This window comes from Oryzias latipes, chromosome 12 (assembly GCF_002234675.1).
Source record: "Oryzias latipes chromosome 12, ASM223467v1".
NCBI lineage: Eukaryota > Metazoa > Chordata > Actinopteri > Beloniformes > Adrianichthyidae > Oryzias > Oryzias latipes.
This window is the reverse complement of record NC_019870.2, coordinates 17,201,065-17,221,718: the sequence shown is the minus strand read 5'-3', so window position 1 is coordinate 17,221,718 and position 20,654 is coordinate 17,201,065. Positions and strand designations below refer to the sequence as shown.

Genomic DNA, 20,654 nt, shown 5'->3' with positions numbered 1-20,654 from the left:
TTCACACCTATAAAAACGCACAGTAAAACTTCAACAACCAGAAACACTCAGACTTTTCGGAAAATACTCTGCTCTTGCTGCTGCTCATTTTCAAGTAATCTGGCAAATGAGTGATGAAGAAAGAATGGCCATTAAAATGACAAAACTCTGGTTTAATGTGTACATTATTCACATTTCACCTAGAAAGATCTTAAATAAAAATAAAAAGATTCCTATTTATTGTAATCTTTTAACATCAAAGTAAATCTGCTGAATCTGGTGCGGAGAAAAGCTGCTTTTCATGTTGCCATTGCCTTGACATGCGTATCTCTGCAACAAAAATCGTCTGATTTACGTTGATTGCGTAATCACTTTAGCCAATCAGCCTAAAGCTGCTTCTCTCTGCTTCAGAGTTCGCTGGAATTATGTTAATTGTGTAAACATTTAGTTTCTTTAATTTTAAAGTTGAATTCGATCTTTAAAGTTAATTAATTTCAACTTTAAAAATGCTCATTTTGAGTCTCTGTGCTACAGTCTTGTTATGTTTTATTGGCGATACCTGGATTGGCCAAAGCTTGATGCCGGGCTGGCAGACTGGGACAAAACTCTGGGTGAGGAATAAGGGGAGACATAGGAGCCCATAGTTTGCATGTTTTTTGAAGACAACGTGGAGCGTTTTTCTTTTTCAGGAGGGGACCTGAGAGAAAAATAGAAAACACTCGGATCTCAAAGCAATAGACACATGGCAAAGTCTACATAAGGTGTATTCCCTCATAATGGCGGGTATATGATGTAAAAAAAAATGGGAACAAATAACTCAGAGCCAACACTGAAGTTTTTGCTTCTGATCAGAGCAATTACAGTTAATTGTAACAGTGAACAGGCTGAATATGGAGAATCATGACACTTCCTCTCAACCCAGACTCTTAACACCAGCAGTTCTATTCACCTAGACTTTGAATGCCTTCTTTGCAAGCTGGAACTGCTACTGGGGTGATAGCGATTTCTCTCATCGCGCCTCCTTTCTGCTGAGTGGCCCCTCCTGTCCCTCCTCCCCGGCGAGTGTGAGCGAGATCTGGCAAAAATAAAAGACAACGCAACAAGACAGAGTGAGATCGTAGATCATAGCCATGCTGATACATTTGAAAAACAGAAGCCTCACGAAAATCCAACAAAACTATAAATAAATGGTAAAAACTGAAAAAAACATGAATCAAATTTTAAGTATTGAAACAGATTTGTTGTGTTTACATTGGGAGAAATATACAAAATATCCAGCATGGATACTACAGTAGGATAAAGATCTGTTTTTCTAGATGTACTGTGAAAGATTTAGCAATAACACTTTAGATTTAAAAAATATGCAAATTCCCACTAAACTATTATGCGTAAAAAGTGCTGAGACGAGAGGTGATTCTGTAAACAAGAGTCCAAACCTGCATGGATCTGCAAACAAAAGTGAAATGAGTGGATCTGAATCCTTTATGGAGCCCATTACTGCCAGCAAAATACTGCAAACAGCCAACTCTGTTGCTGCTAATCAAGAGTGTAACTCATATACAGATCATTTGGAGAAATGATTAGAAATGAAAATATAAATACATAAAATATGTTGGCAACTGATAAGCCACATATTTAAAACCATTTATTCTAAGAAAGCAAAAATCTCAATATTTTACTGAGTTTTGCCTTCTTTTTTTTTTTAAATTGGTTCATTAGGGATCAGCGTCTATTAGAGACCGGCCACTATCGGAAGATATACAGCAGTTCAGATTGTCCAAATTTTGGCAAGGACCAACAGTCAACACTTTTAAAGCACCATTTGTACAGGTTAGTTACCCTTTAATTCCAGTTCTCAAAGTTTGCTGACCTTCTTTTCCATCTAACCTCAAGTTGCTGATTCTCATTAATGGAACACACCTGATTATAAAGAATTTGAACTGTGGCACATGATTTTGGCTTGGAGAATAAATATGGGTCTGCATTTCCTTACCGGGATCTACGGGATCGTCTGTAGGCACTAGGGAGAGAGTGGCTGGTCTTCGATCTAGACCTCGACCTAGACCGTGATCTTGACCTTCTCTTGTGTTTCTTTTTCTTTTTGTCTTTATCCCGCCCCTTGATGCGGTCTCTGTCTCGATCTCTTTCTCTGTCTCGCTCTCTGTTGCGGTCACGGTCTCGGTCTCGCTCTCTGTCTCTATCAGAGCCTTTGGACCCGGAGTAAGAGGACGATGAGATGTGGGTGATTTCCCTGCTGCGCTTGGTTTCGTTGTTCTCTGCCGAGTGCCTTTGATTTTGATGACAAAAAGTTGTTGCCTGATAGACTTCAGCAGGTGCAGGATCACACAGAGCAGACAAGGCTTCTTGCATCTATAAGACATAAACAATTAGAGTGGTAGTAAATATTTTTATTGTAATTCGGGAGAGTCAGGATTTGAAGTTTAATGGCTTTGAGAAAAACAAGCTGACAGGATGAAACGCTCCAAACAGCCATTGACAACAGGAACATTGAATACATTTCCATAATTGTTGCTTCTGAGAGATATTGATACAAATCTGTCTAAAGAAAAACAGAAGACAGTGTGTAAAAACTAGGTAGAAGTCAAGAGTAAAGATGTATTTATTTAGGACATCCGTGTGCCACAGTGGTAAGTCCTTCCTAATTTTAACAATGTCACAAGATTTGACAAGAGACGACTGCTTTCTTAGGAAAAAACAAATTCAACTCTTACTTTTTTTTTCTATAAGATTTTCACTCAATAACAGAAATGATAACATTTAAATATTTCATTTAGATTCATTTTTTTTACAGCACTTGCGTTGCAACACGTGAGAGCAAGGGGTTTTAGTACGGAAGCACAAAACGTGTGTTTATTTGCGTTTACATACTTTTCATTGGAAGTGGCGGCTTGAAAGAGAAATTCATTATTTTAAAAGGGGGAAAATTAATTCGAAGACTTCTTTCCAACTCAGACAGTGTCACCTCTTAATTAACCATAACAGAATAAATAAAAAGGGAGAGGAGTAAAGGGGGTTAGGATGATGATGAAACAAAAAGAAAGGAGGCAGTAGATGAGGTAAAGCAGCAAAGGTAGGCCAAACAGAGAAAACCCTCCAAGACAATTTCAATAAATGTTTAACAGCACCTGAAAGGAGGAAAACAAACAATTTACCGCTTTGATTGAGCTGATTAAGAAACAAAATGACTAGTGAGACCTTGTTGAGGATTATTGCTGGTGTGTGAGAGTTTGAATCTGCACGCCTGTTAAGCCTTTTTACACTTCTTTAACTGGAGAGAAACATCTACTCTTAAAAATTAAAAAGAACAGTCTGGAGAAACAGCATTATTTGAATTCTTTCAGGTTTGACCACTTTTGTCAAACTAAAATAAATAAAGTAACAATGTATTCTGTGTTCTTATTAAGGACAGTATTTACTAGAAGGATTAGTTTTAAAACAGAGGGGTAGTTTGTTGCAGACGATGGTTATTTAAAAGCGCCTGAAGGAAAGCTTGAAAATCCTCTATACATTTAACAGCTATACTACAGCTATACTTGAACCACAGTTGAGTACTAGCCCTATTATTGACCCCGTATGAATGCCACACGCACGGGGTGGAACCCAAGTGCTCGTAGGATGCCCACACATACTACCCAATTATGTCAAATTTTCTCATTCCTAAGTTGGTCACAACGCCACCATGCTAGAGGAGAGTGAACTGCTTTCTTACATTCACAACGGAAATATCAACCACATGTTTAAAAGGACTTGCAAGGCTTGCTTGAGATTTAGTTTTTCAGCATCTCTGCATTTACCCCCTGAGCTACAGATGGAGAAACCCAGGAAGTAGACCAACTGTCAAAATAACCATTCAATACATTTTTAAAACAAAGTTTTGAGAAAATGAACCATTATGTAAATATCCCACACCAAGACCGTCGCTCCATGGACGATGAGGTGGAGAAATGAAATGGACTGTAAAATGCAAAACCCGATTTTATAACAAACAAAGCAAGGTGCACAGTAGCCACATCTTTGAACTTTTGAACATGCTGCTGTGAAATGTTTTGGTGTGAATTTAGCGTATGGTGAAACCCTGTATTTTTAGTGGTTCCGCATTTATTGGGACAACTCTACATCACTTTACTGGGACAAAAACATTAGTTTAGATCAGGGTCTTTTGAAGTTATATTGCTTTTCCTGGGGGAAATTGCACACTGAGGCAACAGTTGTGTTTCCTCTGTTCTGTCTAAATAACCAAATTGGTGTAAAGATGGCCCAATTACTACTTTTGTCCACAACAATAGGCTGAGGCAGGGCCTTTGTGAAGCTGCAGAGTTCTGTTTTGATAGTGAGCGGATCATCATGTGTCAACTTTTATATCTGATATTACTTTAATAACTCCGAGTCAATTCATCAAAACCGCTCTACAAACAGCATGAACATTTACATTTGTCCCCGAGCCTTTCAAGAGATTAAACACAAGCCGTTTTAAACAATGATTGCACCGTGTCAGCACAAAAGACGCCTTCATTAAGCCTCAGCGTGTGCTTATACACAACAAGCTGGAGTCATAGATGTCAGAGCAACACTGTTGTTTAAAGAAGTGCGTTTTCCCCTCCACTGAGCAATTCATTTAGCCTCTGTTACTACCTCAAAGCCAACAAAGAAGCAGAGAAATCAGCTGCTCCGCCTTCAAAGATAGTACACTGGGGAAGAATACTAGTCTGCCAGGGGCAGAACAACTGTCTGTGCTCATAGAACTTTTTGTTTTAAACAACGCTGAAGAAATGGAAACTACAACTCTTTGTAATATGGAAAAACTCTACTGTGGCAGAATCAACAACCTATCAGACATGCTAGCATTGTTTAATTTATGACTTAAACTTCCATTTTCTGATCTTGAAAGGAGCAGACCGTTTTAAAAGCTGTCAACTTTTTGTTCTATTATTGTCTATTTTTGTTTCTAAACACACACACCAGGCTAAAGAGTGAACACTTATAAAATACAGGGCCGTTTCTTGCTATAGGCAAACCAGGCAAATGCCTCGGGCACCCAAAATTCATCCCCTTCAGAAGAGTATTCAAACGTCTGTTTTTTGTCTTTAGTTATCTTCTGTGTGCATTGCCCCCATTAAAGGCTTAAAATAAATGTTAGCTATACATTAAATAAACTGCAAAGATAAGCCGTGGCTGATATTTTTTGGCATTTTAAGGTCTTTGGACCACACTGCTACACAATTAGGGATGCAGCGGTCTGGAGACGCCCATAGGCATGGTGGGAATGATTCAGAGGTATCATTCAGCCATGTTAGCAAGATGATAAAAAAATAAATAAAAAAAACTGTAATGCCACGGAATAAAAAATGAGCCCCCCCCCCAAGGTTTGCTTTCCTAGCGTCAGATACCGGTTCTGCAAAAAATCCAAAAAGTATCCAGACCCATTTATTCTGATGCTTTCAAAGAGGACATGTTGGAATCTGTTGCAATGATAGAGTACTGACTCAACGAAAGTTTTAAAGTAGTTAAAGTAAACATTTTCATAAATACTAATTGTTTAAGTATAGGGGATTCCTGTCCTTGTATTACAGTGCTTTTATGAGATCAGTTTAGCTTGGCTTAGTGCAGGGGTCGGGAACCTTTTTGGCCGAGAGAGCCATAAACGCCACATATTTTTAAATGTAATTTCGAAAGAGCCATACAATAATGTTGTGTCTCTTTCCCACACTGATGCACGGAGACTTAACCTCTTTTAAAGTTCTTTATTCTGGTTACTGTAGACCGCAACAAACGCCGTACAACTAATTCATCAACTCCTGAATCTCTCCTGCCGAGACGAGAGAGAGCGTTTCTCCCAACTTTATATTCACCTGCTCCCGCTCCAGCCCTCCCATTTTCCTTATTCGGCCCATAGTTGAACCCCATTGGTCCAAATTACCTAACAACAGGCTGAGCGACAGAACTGAGAGCCAATCAGATCTCTGCTTGATGCCTTCAATGAACCCCAGAACTTTTAACGCGGCCCGACAGCCAAGTGAAACTCAGTCCGCGACAATATTTTTAAAACTAAATATACAAGTGAATGTGTGCATTTGATGTAATTTCAACATTTTTAAAGTACAATAAGTCTGTGGATCCTTTTTAATAACATTGTTATGCTGTTGCTAATAAATGATGAGTATTTCTCGTGGTAGTTTTGTTGATTGTCTAGTCTGGTTGATACGTGGTGAGTTTCTGCTTCATGCAGGCGTTGAGACTTTAAACGTGATCGTAGGTCTGAATGTTCTGTAGATGTGACAAAGACTGCTCACATAAAGACGGGGAGCCAAACACACACTCACACGCTGCAGTGAGTGACAGGCAGCGGGTTTTACGTTATTACAATCCCTGCGCGATTCACCTGCAGCCTGTCCCCACAACCCCTCACCCCCACCCTCTGCTTTCTTCCTCACACATCCCGTCCCCGCAACTGCGCGCTCTTTCTCTTTGGCACGGCAATTCACAGGTTTCCGGGTGGTACAAACTCTGTGAAATAATAGATAATAGTAAACTGATAGTTTTTTCTCCAAGCACCGCTACTACTGCGCGCCTCTGGCATCGCATTGCGCCCGAAAAGGACTGGTCTAATGAAAAAAAAAGTATAATTAAAGATTTGTCTGCGAGCTACATGTGACCATCAAAAGAGCCATATATGGCTCGCGAGCCATAGGTTCCCGACCCCTGGTCTAGTGGTTCAGTTTAAGATTAGCCTGTTTTGCTTGTAAAGTGTAATACAACAGACCATATAATATAGAACATATAAAGGATTTGGAATCTACTTGATTACAAACTAGAAGCCCCCAAACAGCATCTTGCCTTGAGCCCCCACAAAGCTAGAAACGGTCCTGCAATCAACAGTCTTACTTTCAAAACATCAAACAGGAAAATTCACTTTATTATCAGAAGCTATTACAATTTAATTAGGAGCAGTAGAGCTGGTATGGCTACAGTGGAAGGCAAAGAACATCTGGAATAGAACAAGAGTCAGCGCTTCAGTGACAGGAGACTACCCACCGCCACCTGGTCTAGCAGGCAGCTGGCCAGTTTACTACTCATCTGTTGGGCTAACATGAGGACCTGACACAAAACATCCATCAAGAGAACTTGCAATCTACACATCAAATGACTTATGTGTCTTATTAACACAATAAAGTACTGGTTTATCTACCTTTTTGTAACTATAAAAACAGAGTTTTAAATGATGTAGAACCTTTACGGAACTTCAGAAGCTGCCTTTATTCAGAACACACAGGGTGATCTGATAACTGACTAGCCACTTTAACAAAGGGGCCTCTGGACATCTTTTTAAAGGCCAACTTAATTATCTGGGATATTATCCGGGAAAATGAGAAAAATGCTACTAAAGATACAAATAACTTTTTTTTGTTGCTTCAAAGATGGCACTAGTTCAAGAAAAGTATGTAAAATATATCCAGCAGTTGCCTGGTGATAAACTTATACAGCATACAAATGTAAACAGCCTTTTTTTTTTAATGAGTGGCAAAAAACAAGAACCCATGAATAAAGCTGCTGATGTGAATAGTGTCTCCACAAGGGGTTACCAGCTCATGAAGGTATGCTAAAATTTATCTTGAGCTAAATCTTTGACCGTGTAGCGTCTGCTAATTGTTGCTTCTAAGTGACAAAACTACTATTTAACCCCTCGAGGATTCGTGCGGCATGTCAACCATTGCCATAAATAAACAAAACAAAAAACAAACAAAAAAATCGGCCTCATCCCTAATCCAAAACCCTTTGGATTGGAACTACCTAGCTGCCTATGCTTTAGCTGCCTATGCTTTTTAGTGTTATTCACATTTGGAAGAAATTATTATTCAGCTTTCCAGTTTTTGTCTATCTTAAATAAATATGAATGAATATATGTTTTTATGTTTTTTCCATTTAAGGTGATGCTAAATTAAGTGGAGTTCATAATTTGCTAAATTAGCAACATTCGGGACAAAGGGGTTAAAAGTGAGATTGGCAAATTGGTAAAGAATGGGTGAAAAAATAAAATTTAATCTACAAATTAAAATGATTATAAAGGCTGGGGTTTCACAAACAGGAGATTCTTTGTGTGAAAAATGCAAGAATCCTTAATCCTCAATATAAGAGAAACCCAAAAGTTAATCGTATACGCAGTGTTTCACTATTATAATGTTTATCATCTACACTGGAATCTCTCAGTGAGAGATAAGTTCTTATCGGATGTAGCAAAAATGAGCTAAACTTTTTCATGAATTAAGGAAGAAAATGGTGTAATTAAAACCTTGATCATGCTTAGGGAAGCACTGCAATTTGTTTAAGTCCTGAAGCAGACTTAATAGTCTGTGAAAATTGACAAATTACCTACTGTGTTTGTGGAGACATATTTTTATTAGTTAATCGGCTTAGACGGCCCATACAATCAGATATAATGAACAGTACGTATAGAACTGTATCAACTGATTGCTGTGTTTGTGTGACACACTATTAGCGGCTGAGAGAGGTTTTGGTTCGGAAAGATGTTTATCATCTTGAGTCGAACAGAATATGTGAATGTGGCTGCTGGATGGGGAGGAAAAAACCCTGCCTAGGCATGAATGCTGTGTTTTCTAACACAACTCCATCTGCGCTTACACTTTCATGGTGAACACTGATTTTTCCTAACCCCACTGACGCAAATGAAGGCATTAGGAAAGTTATGTAAACACACTTTTTTGTTTTAGAAAGGAAATTTAGGTAAATTTTATGCATTTATTTAGCAATCAATAAACAAAGCAGTAAAAACTAAATAAGGTATAGGGCGAGACCTTTTCTGATTCACATTTGTAATGAAAATTTACCACAGTTTCAGTTTATGTTCTGAGGGATCAAATCCACTCAGTAGCATAGTAAATACTATTTTTAAAAGAACTAGTGTGCCTTTTAAAACTATTTTTTCAGTAAATACATTTTTATGATAGCTCAATTCCATAAAGAAAAGAAAAACATAAAAAACATGACCACAAAACCCCAGTAACTTTATAATGATAATAAAAACATAATTTTGAATAGCTGACCTACAAAAAATAGAGTGAGAGTGTATATTCTGTCAGTTATCTTCCATGACATCATAGAATAAAAAGTATTGTGTGCATGACTAATGTGTCATATCTATTTATCTATCTATCTATATCTATATCTATCTATATAGATATAGATATATATCTATATCTATATATATATATATGACCTGCACGGTGGCGCGCAGTGGTTAGCGCTCTTGCCTCACAGCAAGAAGCCCCCTGCTTCAAGTCCTGGCCGGAGGACATTAAAAAAACAACATCAATGGGGGGGCCTTTCTGTGTGGACTTTGCATGTTCTCCCCATGCATGCGTGGGTTCTCTCCGGGATTTCCGGCTTCCTCCCACCGTCTGATCTGGCTTCCGGGGACAAAACTGTACAGCTGGATAGCTCCGGTATTGCTCGAGACTTTTGTTAAACCGCTAATGTTAGATTAGTGGGTGTCAGGGGCTCAGTCCTCCGGTATGAGTGGGTCCTGCCTACAACTAAAGAGACGTTTTTCTAATGAACTACTGGTGTTCTGCAAAAGCTATGTCCTATATAACAACACAGGTTTATTGATTTTGGCTAAAAACTGCATAATTATAATTAAAAGACCACTGGGAACACTTAAAATAGATTAAAAGACGACCAGAGAGAGACATCAACTTACTTCCTTCTTGGTAAGCTTCATTAGTGAGTTTGATGGGGTGATAGGTGCAATTAAGTGTTCTTGTTTTTTTAAGTCAGGGTCTGAGTGTCCTGTTGTTTCTACCCATAACTGATTTTTGCTCTCTTCTTTTGTTGTCTCCTTTAAATTCACCGGAAAGTAAACGAGTTCAATAACTTTTTTACTCCTCCCCCCCCCCCTTTAATTTTGGGTCACATATTTCGCCCTCCATGATGAGCCTGTCAAGGACGTAACGATTGTTTTAGAGTAGTTTGAGGATAAACTGCCCTGGAAAGAATCAGAAATTGTTTTGTTGCAAAGAAGCATTAACAGCTGAGCAGCAAAGAAGCTGTGGGGCCAAAAGGTTGAAAACTTTTTTAAACGATCTAACCTCTGGACTAAATCAAGGCTACACTACAGGTAAGGCTAAAAAAATAAACTATTTACTGAACTGTTGACAGTTGTGGTTGAGCTGTGAAGCATGAAATAACGTAGACAGTGATGCTGTAACTGCTCTGATAAAATCTTTGATTACTTTTACAGCCACTGCTGCTGTAATAGCCGTTGAGCTTTTTCCCTTGCAAACAGCACATTACCACAAACTCCAGTCCAGTCAGTCTTATTGATTCTTCTGGAAAAACAGGGTTGTGCTGTAAAATCCACACTAAGTGGAAATGAAACTAAACGATGTTGTGTTTTAATGTTGCGAATGAAACTATATCAATCTTTGTGTCATTTTATTTTAAAACCAAAAGGAAAAACTAATAGCGCTTTAGCAATACCAAAAATTTAGGGAAGCAGTGATATGAAAAGGATCCACGAATAGCAGATTCTCTTTTCATACAGATCTAAGCAGTAAGTGATTAATATCCATTTTTAACCAAGTATAATCTATCAGCTTCCTAGAATTTTATCTCTTTGAGGCAAATTATTGCCTCGAACATCAATCTGAACTCCTCTTACTTTGGAAAAACGGTCTCAGATCAACTTGTCAAAGACCAGCTTTAAACATTTATGAAATGAAAGGGTTTTTTTTTTTTACGATTTAGTCTTCGGATGTGCTGGTTGATCCATTTCAAAGGGGTTGGGGTTCTTTCAAACTGAAGCTTTGCTTGTGACTAAATACATTCAATTGATTTTGCCAATGAAAATTAACATTTTAAAGCAATAAGGAAGGAAGTCAAATTAGAATTTCAGAGCACTCACATGAGTCTTTTGGTCAAAAGGAATAAACACAAAGACAATAAAGGCAAACTGGCTGGCTTTTATCGGCCTACCTCAAGTTGTGCATATGCATCTAGCTCGGCTCTCTTGGCCTCGGGCTCTCCAGCGGCGGGGCCACGGAGAGTCTGTAGGAAGAGCGCTGCCTTCCTCTTCCGCTCCGCCTGCAGCTGTTTCTCCTTGGACTCCTTTGACGCCTGGGCCAGCTTCTCCCTGGCTGCAGCTGCAAGACGATCCTCCAGTTTCTGCTTGGCTGAGGACAAAAAAGATGGGACCGCAAACACTGGAGAGATCAGTTGGATTCTTGTCGCTCTTTATTGTTTTCGTCAGACAGTTTAATGTTTGACAACTGAACTGTGGGCAGCTTGCCTGTGATTTTGTTTATGTTTGAAAAGACGAGACAAAAAAGAAAGAAAAGGGCAAAAAGAAGATGGGAAAGATGGAAGCAAAAATTGGGCTTGGTATGTTTTTTAATCATTTTAATAAAAACTAAGATCCTCCCATCCATTTTTGATTGAAAAATTAGGTCTAAAAATAAAAAAAATGTGAAAAAAGGACTTTGGGCTATGAAGAAGAGAAGTCTTTAGTTTGACAGTACAAAAAAAACCGTCTCTGAAAGTAGTGGTATGGGACTGACAAAAGAAACGAGGAGAAGCCAGGAAGAGGCAAATGTGTACAGAAGACAAAAAGCTTCCAGTCACGCAGCCACAGGGGCTACAGTTATCGCCTCACTGTAAAAATAGGCCAGCTGCTGAAGCAAATCACTCTCGAGCACAGAGAACAACGGCCAAGTGGAGCAGAATGCATCTGTACTCTAGACAATGACAACACAGTAACGCTGCGTCTGCCTCCGACTACTGTACACACACACACAGCTGACTGACTCCCTATATGATGTCAGAAGATGAAAACAGACAATGTTTTCACTGGAAGTGTTTGGGTTACACAACCGGGAGGACTTTGGTTTGTTGCACGACGTCCAAAAAGTGAAAAAAGAAATCTGGTTTGGAGATGATAAAGAAACCAGGCCCGTGGAGTCAAACTGAAAACTGTAATTGCTGACCATTGGTTTGGTTTATTAAAAAAAAAAAATTAAATCAAGAAGAAAGCCGACATCCCATAGATTCACAAGATTAAACATGTCCTTTTAAGACCCACTCTATGAAAAAGTGTGTTTTTTACATGTTTTTCTGATGGTGAAGGACATTTGTAAAGAAAATTCAACTTCAAATTGCTTTTCTGAGTATTTCATTATTCAAATAGTTGGGAATCAGGAGTAGATGGAAAAAAAGAGGTTTTGAAAAAGAGGACATTGGATGTGACATAAACTGGGCGAACTACAAACTCCGCTCCATAATATTGTTGCTCCGCACCAAAGGTCCCGCCCACAACTTACGGGAGAATTTTGTCATGAACTACTGCCGCTCTGCAGAAACTATGTTCTAGAAAGTGAATGTTTTTTTTTCTTTCATTTTTTGCCTAATCGGCATAATCATGATTAAAAGTGCTTTTAAAATGGCTCAAAAGATGATTGGAGTGGGACCTAAAAAGGGTTAAAAGGTTAAAATAAAAATGACAAAACTTTATAAATGCAGTTATACGAGAAAATGAAGTGAATTAAAAAAGTGAGTGCTAATCTATGAACTGGTGACTCAATAAAAACGTTTTTTTTGACTGAATCCAGCCTTCATCAAACATTGTTGAAGTAGGAAAATTCTGATTAAAAAAAAAAAAAAAGATTTGGGGTAAAAAATGGAAGCCATTAAACAGCCTCCATGCTGTCGCTTGCAGAATATTCAGCTCCTTTTTACTTTTGTTTGTCCTGAGAAGTAATTGACTCCCTGTTGACAAACTACCCAGACAATCCCACCCATTCCTTCTAAGACGTACCAAAATGAAAGACATCTTTTTGAGAAGTAACTCGAGTTTGTACTTCTGCAACTTTCGCCTCAAAGGCCAAATACTTCCACTCTGTTGAGTACAAAGTGATTCAGACCAAAATGTCTTCTGTGAAGAACACAAAAGAAAGTGCCCTTGGACAACAAAACGCATAACATTGTCTGAATGGAAGAACTACGACCACAAACCCCCATGACACCAAAATGAGCTCAACCGCAAAGGGAAGTTACCGGAATATGATTATTTGGAGCAGTACACACTCTAAACGGAATATGAGTTAATCAATTTGTAATTCTTTCATTTGTTCTATTTCTCAATTCTAATTCTAAGTCTAATAATTATCAGTTACATTTCATTTTGGATATTTACCAGCATTTTCTGTAAAATATAATTGGCCTGTTTGCTTTGGAGAGGCTTTTTGTGTAATGTAAGGAGACACTAAATGACTGACTTTGGCTTTTGCTTCGTCAAATCCCAACTATTGTATGTAAATCACATTTATGCATCAATTAACTTGATCGATTACAGACCACACCTACACTTACCGTAATTGTAGCAAATTCATCTTTATTACTGAATATTTGCCACTTGCATTGGTCATGCAGCCATTTTAAAAAGACATTTGAAACCAAGTGCAAATCTTTCACCATTTCATTTTGGGATGTTTTTCACTCAGTAAAAAAAAAAAAAAAAGTCTTGGTAATATTAATTTTGAATCATCTGTTCAACCTTGAAGCCACTAGAAATTGATTTTTGTTTTTGTTATGCATAAAAACTGGTTCTAATCTCAACAACGTCAGACTTCAAAACCAATAAGCAACAGTTCTTTCTTAACAAATAATAATCCATTTTATTTAAAAGCGCCTTTTTAGAAACCAGGGCTCCAGACTAACTTTTTTCACTAGGAGCACAGTGGCCCCTAACTGAAAATTTTAGGGGCACAACCAGAAAATTTAGGGGCGCATACCGTAAATCAACATGCTAACCAAATCTACTAATTTCCACTGTATTACTAATAAAAACTTTAATAATTGATGCAGAAATTACAATGTGCTGTTTCAAATTCAGTGTCACATTTTATTCTGCACTTTTGAAAATGCAACAAGAAGGTAAACTGACAGCAGCATCACTGTCATGTATGGAGTCCTATACTGTTCATAATTAAATAAATAAATATTTAATTCAATAAATAAATATGGCCCCATGCAAATACACAATCAACCAATAAATCTCTCATAAATATATAAAAAGATCATGAAATTGTGAAAAACCTGCACACTGATTTTAAATTAGCCATTGTATTATTCAATATATTTCATTTTGCTTTAAAAACATGTTCATTATTTTAAAACAGCATTTTAAAATATTCATTTTTAATCATGTTGAATTTTACTATAATTCTGTCTTTTTTCAGAAGCTCATATTTCAAAATCGAATATTTTCCAAAGTAGCTTTGTTTTATTTCATGTTGATGTTTTTCACAATGGCTTATTTATTTCATGAAGAGCTTTTCAGGAGAATGGTTCTGTCTGTCAATCAGTGAAAGTGGGCGGGATCTAAACGCTCATTGGCTCACCCATGGAAAATCGACTCATATTCCTCGATACCCGCTCAGCGGTGTGCCAGTCAGAGGGATTACATGTTTCAGCGATATCCGCGAGGCTTTGCTGACATTAGAGGATCAAATAGAGACAAACTATCTGTCTGCTGCAGAAGATGCAAACATCCACAACTCTGTTTTTGTAGTTTGAGGGTTTGTGTGGACCAAACCACAAAGGAGCTCCGGTCGTCAACATCTTTCACACTCCTCATTCTTACGCCATTCACTCACAGCTCACATCGTGACATATGTCGGCTCGCAGGAGGATCGACAGAGTGAGCAGCTGTGCAAAGCGGGACAAGCCGGCTCGGGCCTCCTGAACCTTATGATATTTTTCTATTTTCAATGAGACAATGATTATAATCAGGTCCTCTGGTTTTATTTTTCCCTCTCAAGAAAAATGTTGAACCTTTCCTGCGATGACGTTTCTGACATCTTAACACTCTCCATGTACATTGTGCATCCATGCATTGTTACTGAGATAAGCACAAGCAACCGCTCCATGTGGCTATCAGGCTAAAAACATTAGCTTGTTGCCCCTCCCACACGCGGCATGGTGCGTTCATGGAAACTCCAGTTCATAGAAGCTTAGTGGAACTCCAACAACCACTCGTCCTAACTTAGACCACTACTATACGTTCATAAGAAGATGAAAATTGCCAAACCGACCACAAAATCACCTGAATTATGCACACTCGCCCAAAGCCACTTTTGTTTTTAAAGCAAAATGAAATATATTGAATAATACAATGGCTAATTTAAAATCAGTGTGCAGGTTTTTCACAATTTCATGATCTTTTTATATATTTATGAGAGATTAATTGGTTGATTGTGTATTTGCATGGGGCCATATTTATTTATTGAATTAAATATTTATTTATTTAATTATGAACAGTATAGGACTCCATAGTCATGACGGTACAAATAGTAAAGAAAACGGATGGAAATTCATCTTTGTGACACCAAATAGGTGTAGCCAAGATGCACAATAAGCGTGTTTGAGATCACCCAGGTGAACTCAACGCTGCGCAGATCACCTGGTGTGTGACATATATTTTTGTTTTTGCTCCAACATCAACTGTCAATCATCACAAAAATATCGCGAGAAAGGGGAGGAGCAAGGGGCAAACCTACCCGGACACAGCTGGAAACTGAACTGACTGAAAGCTGCCCTACAGACTACAAAACAATGCATTATGGGACATGTGTCCCGCACTCGATTATCTCTAGGCCCCTACACGCATTTTAGCCACTCACAGTGGCTTTCCCTATTCTTCTCACACGCAGTGGCCGCCTCACAGACAGGCATCATGCGAGTGTGTCCTCGCGTTTGATGAGTATGTGCGCGAGTGTGTGTCTGGCTGCGTCCGTGTGGGCTTGCGTCTCATTGATTATTTCATTGATCATTGACGTGCCCCTTCCACGTTTAATGTATAAAAAATACGAAGGGTGGGGGAGGCAAATTTACTGGTCGCGCATGTGCGACTGGATGTAAAATTCAGTCGCACACTCTCAAATTTTGGTCGCAAAATGCGACCAATTGCTCGCAGTCTGGAGCCCTGAAAACCCAAGGACACTGTACAAAACAAAGGTTAAAATAATCATTAAAAGCAGAATAAATAGAATTAGACAGAAAAATCAAAAGTGAATCAAGATGAGAAGGCAGAACTAAACAGATGATTTTTGATTTGAACGTTTGTAAAGAGTCTATGTTAGGGAGGGAATTCCAGAGTATGGGAACAGATAACATCTCAACTGTCACTGTGCGGGTTGAAACCATCTTTCCAATTTTAAAATGTAAGCAATTCACTTTTAACTCAAATATTGTAATTTGAATAGAGAGGAAAATGCAAAACTCCATCAAGTTACTTTCTTCCTTCTTGTAATCTTTGGTTTAAAAAATTCAATTTTTACAAAAACTACCAAAACAACAACAAATCTTTTGCTTTTTTGAGGCTAAAAACACAACTACGCTAATGAAATACATTGTTGAAGATACCAAAAAGCATTTAGTTCGTTAAACTTGCACGACTGAACGGTGACATCCACAGGTAAATGCCCCCAGCCCCAACAGTTAAACAGAATGTACCAGCAAAGACCACATTTAGTGTGTGAGGTTTATTCTCAGCTTATTCTTCCACAGATTCAAGTTTGCTGTCTGCTGCTGATTCTAGTACTATCTGATCAAGGTAGGTCTCCTGACTGACATCCACTCCAGTGACCCTCAAAGACAATTCTGTTTAGCTTTTTATTAGGCTCTTCCAGCCTTTCTCTGGTCAGTTTCAAAAGTGGCCATTATGCTCTTAAACTGTTTCAGTGAACCCAAAGTGGACCCGTCAACCTCTTTGATGCTGAAAAGCAGCACATTTGTCTTTTCCGCCATTGTTGTTGCTGCCAAGTTTCTTGTCTGACCGTCTCCATCTTTTATCTCCCCAAACAACAAACTAGGCTTCAATGAAATTTGGTGGAGCGTTTATGATGAGGAAAAGGGTCATTTTGTTTTTTTATGCCTGAAAAGTAAACACTGCTGTAAATAACAAGAGTGACAAAACGTTTTGGTAACCAAATCTCTTCAATGCTATTTTGTGATGGACAAACACCCCTAAATAAACAATTTAACAAAATAATTTTATACTTGCAATCAAAAGTTTTAGGTAGAAATAATTAATAAGTTAAACTTCATGAAATACAGCGGCTCCTCGGTTATTGCAGGAGTTCTTAAAAAATAACTTGCGATGGGTGAATCCTGAAATGTATTTTTCACAATATTTCTAGATGTTTTAAGGTTGTAAAACTCTTCACAAAACACTTTGACTTTTCTCACACAGACATGAACATTTTCACATTTTTTTCTCTTGTTTAAACTCTCAAAGTTCATACATTCATAGAAAAAAAGTCCAGTATAAAACAATAGTATTAAAGTAGTATTAAATAGATTTATGTAACTAAAGTTAACTGAAGCATTCTGTACTGGAGACACGGCAAAGTGATTGATTGTTGTCTACAGACAACTGGGACCCAGAACACAGTGTGCTGGAGAAAACAAAACACAGCAGGTTTAAAATTAGAAAAATAAAAATAATAGAAAAGTGAGGCTGAGAGTGCTGAACCATGATAAATCAAGGACACTTTTGTTTGATAGAATTTAAAAGTGTGTCTGTTACCAGTCATTATATTGCTTTGTTTAACCCCTTAGTTTTTTTTATTTTAAACAACCAAAAATAATCCATTTCATAATTCACCTTGTTTTGCTTCCAGTTCCTCCAAACTGAGGGTGGCTCTCTTTTCTTCAGGTGTGATCGCTGGAACCGCCTCCTTCACAGCCATTTCAACCCCACTCATCACAGCCTCTAGACTCGCCTCCTCCAGCAGCTTTAAACACAAATGACGACGATGTTAAACACGCTGCAACAACCGGAGGAAGTTTTGTAGTTCAGACCATAAAGCAAGAAGAAGGGAAACAAAAAGACCTTATCCTCGTCAGAGTCATCATCCAGTCGCACTCTGTTTTTCTCTAAAGGAAGCAGGTCGTTTTCCTTGGGTTTGATGGCAAAACTGATGGGTGCGAAAGAGGCTGTGAAAACACAAGGAGAGCACACTGAGGGGTCAATCCACGGTACCAAAAAGAGGGTTCATGTAGGAGGAGGCAGACAGCCACTCCAGCATTTCTACACTTACAAAAAAAAAAAAGAAAAAAAGAAAGAAGATGTGGTAAGTGTGGTTCAATCAGGCCAAAAACAAGTATTCAGAAATAACGGGGACAGACAAAAAGGGAAACTAGGAAATAGAACCAATATATTTTTAAAACAAAAAGAGTCAGAAAGGAAGAACAAAAGTGGTTTAAGCAGGAAACATACTTCTATTGCATTATTAAATGGAGCAGAGATGACAATGTACCCTGTTCCCTGAAGCAGCAGCCTTAATGCAGGACCAAGATCATTCTTGAAGCAAGCAGGATACTTTTTTTGTTATTAGTTTTCCCTACCAGATTCGTGATTGGTTGCATTCAAGCAATCTGTATGCGAGCACGCTTTTATTTGCATGAAATGTCTGCACGTGTTTACGACTCCTGCAAGCGCAGAGGTAAGCGCTCATCTGCATAGACATTTGTGCTCTGATACCGTCACATAAACCTGTCTGCTTTAATAAAAAACAGATTCATGCACAACAGAGTCCCAACGCAGCAGCACACAGACAATGCAATAAAAGTCAACACACACCGATATGATCAGATACATGTTTGCTCGCAGATGTGCGTCTACTTTTGTAGAAACAGCTCAAGAAAAGAGGGTTAAATTTCGATTGCGTCTGTGTGTAATATGTTACCTTTTGTCAGCATTGACCCGTCGGCTGATTTATCGGATTCAGGCTCGTTTTCTTTGCCGTTCTAGATGGGGAAAAAACAAAAAGAACATATTTAAACGAGGTAAGGTAAAGATCCATCATTTGGTTTCCTTTCAATACGTCTTTGATAGAATCCTGTGTTTGGGTGATGGTTAAGCATCTTCATTGAGTCGTGTCATGGAAACGGTTTGAATTGTAGGGCATTTCCTGCCATTTGCACATGGAATTCTGTCCATATTTATGGTCAAAAAAGACCCTACAGCGAGCTGGCTCCCCGATGTCCATTTTTATTACTATTATTGATGTATGCCACCTTAAAAACAGAAACCAGTCTGAGGAGAAATGTATTGCATATATTTTACACTTGTGTGGAGGAACGGCAATGAAAAAACACACACTTTAAGCTACAAATATTGGGAGAGTGAAAAATGTAGGGCAGACATCTATGAATAAACTGCTCATATTCTTACTCAAAAATTGTAAAAGTAAATAAAGTGTTCGGCAAAAACAAAATGTCAGCAGGAAAATGTCCTCTTTCGTGTTTTACAACTGTCCTTTTACTATTTATTAAACAACTGATTTTTTATTTTATTTTATTTTTTTAGGGTTGGCCCATTTGGATGGGTAAAGCGGTTATCTCGTCTAAACATTTCATCAAGATGCTTCACTTGGCAGCATTATTATGAATAAAATGTGCATTTTTCATCAATTTCTTTACCGTAATACTTCATGAAGTCTAACTTAAGCCATTAGAACCAATGCTATAATTCACATACTTTCATTTTTAAGGAAATTTTGGATTTGGGCGAGCGAGCATAGCTTCACAGCAACCGGGAGGAAGCGCCATGCAACTTTTCTGCAAGCTACCAGATCGATCGACCAAGCATGGGCTTCAGTGACAACCAGGAAGACCATCCTGTCTCTGGAATAATTTGAACTGGAACCGTGTCTGAAGACAGCCATGCAGAAAAGGAAGCTTTGCGCCGTCTTCCTCCGGAGTTGGCGGAGTTTTTCAGAAGGGACTCAAAGGACGAAGAATTTAACGGATTTAGTGGAGTGAGATTATAGTTACGTAAAGCTGTTTGTTATGTGACATAAGCACTGGACACCATTTCTGTTCATGTTTATTTTTTGTGTAGCTAAGTAACCTTCATTGTGTTAGCATTTCTTACACCAATTCAGCATGTTCTATGCTCTTTTATTCATTTTAGAACTTGCCTTCCAAGATGATAATGGCAATGACGGTTTTTGGTCAAGTAGTTTGTAAAATAAATGACACGACAGAAATGCGACTTATACTCTGGAGCGACTTATAGTCCGGAAAATATGGTGATTGTAGGCAAAAGCTCTCTGGGAGCAATTTTAAATATTTTACAAGACGGTCGGAGTGGATCTTTAAAGATATGGTATTTAAAACACTACCAAACATATTTTTTAAAATAATTATAACAACTTGCTAGGCAATGTGGAGTTTTTCTTTTTAATTGGATGTAGGGCGGCACGATGTGAGGAGAACTCGCAATATGCGATATTAGGGATTAACATTGCAATAACTATATAATTTAGTTTAAAAATTATACTCCAAATGACCCTCCTTGACATTGGAAGCGATCATCTAACATAACAAGCTTCCATCTGATTGGTCAACAATGTGAAGGTGTCCATCCGATTGGTCAAATGCATTAAGGGATTTATTTGATTCGTTAAATACTTCAAACTGCCATAAGATTGTTTTAGCACATTTAAGGTAATCATTTATTTCAGTTTTTGCAGCCTTTTGCGATATGAATATTGCACAGCTTGACATTGCGATAACGACAAATTAGCGATATATTTTTGCAGGCCTAATTGGATGCGTTTTAAAACATCTTAAATAAC

The 20,654-nt window shown here is 38.1% G+C and overlaps 1 protein-coding gene across 2 annotated transcripts in view; it reads right to left on the bottom strand.

Annotated features, from left to right (window-relative positions):
• The window catches only part of sfswap (splicing factor SWAP), a 62,056-nt gene that overhangs the window by 14,674 nt on the left and 26,728 nt on the right, over positions 1-20,654 (bottom strand). For both annotated transcript variants that reach the window (XM_011481916.1, XM_020707781.1), the window contains exons 11-17: positions 18,759-18,819; positions 17,903-18,006; positions 17,675-17,804; positions 10,990-11,186; positions 1,973-2,349; positions 929-1,054; positions 539-676 (exon numbers count right to left, since the gene is read on the bottom strand). In XM_011481916.1, the coding sequence (XP_011480218.1) occupies positions 539-676; positions 929-1,054; positions 1,973-2,349; positions 10,990-11,186; positions 17,675-17,804; positions 17,903-18,006; positions 18,759-18,819 (1,133 nt within the window). The remainder of the gene's footprint in view (positions 1-538; positions 677-928; positions 1,055-1,972; positions 2,350-10,989; positions 11,187-17,674; positions 17,805-17,902; positions 18,007-18,758; positions 18,820-20,654) is intronic.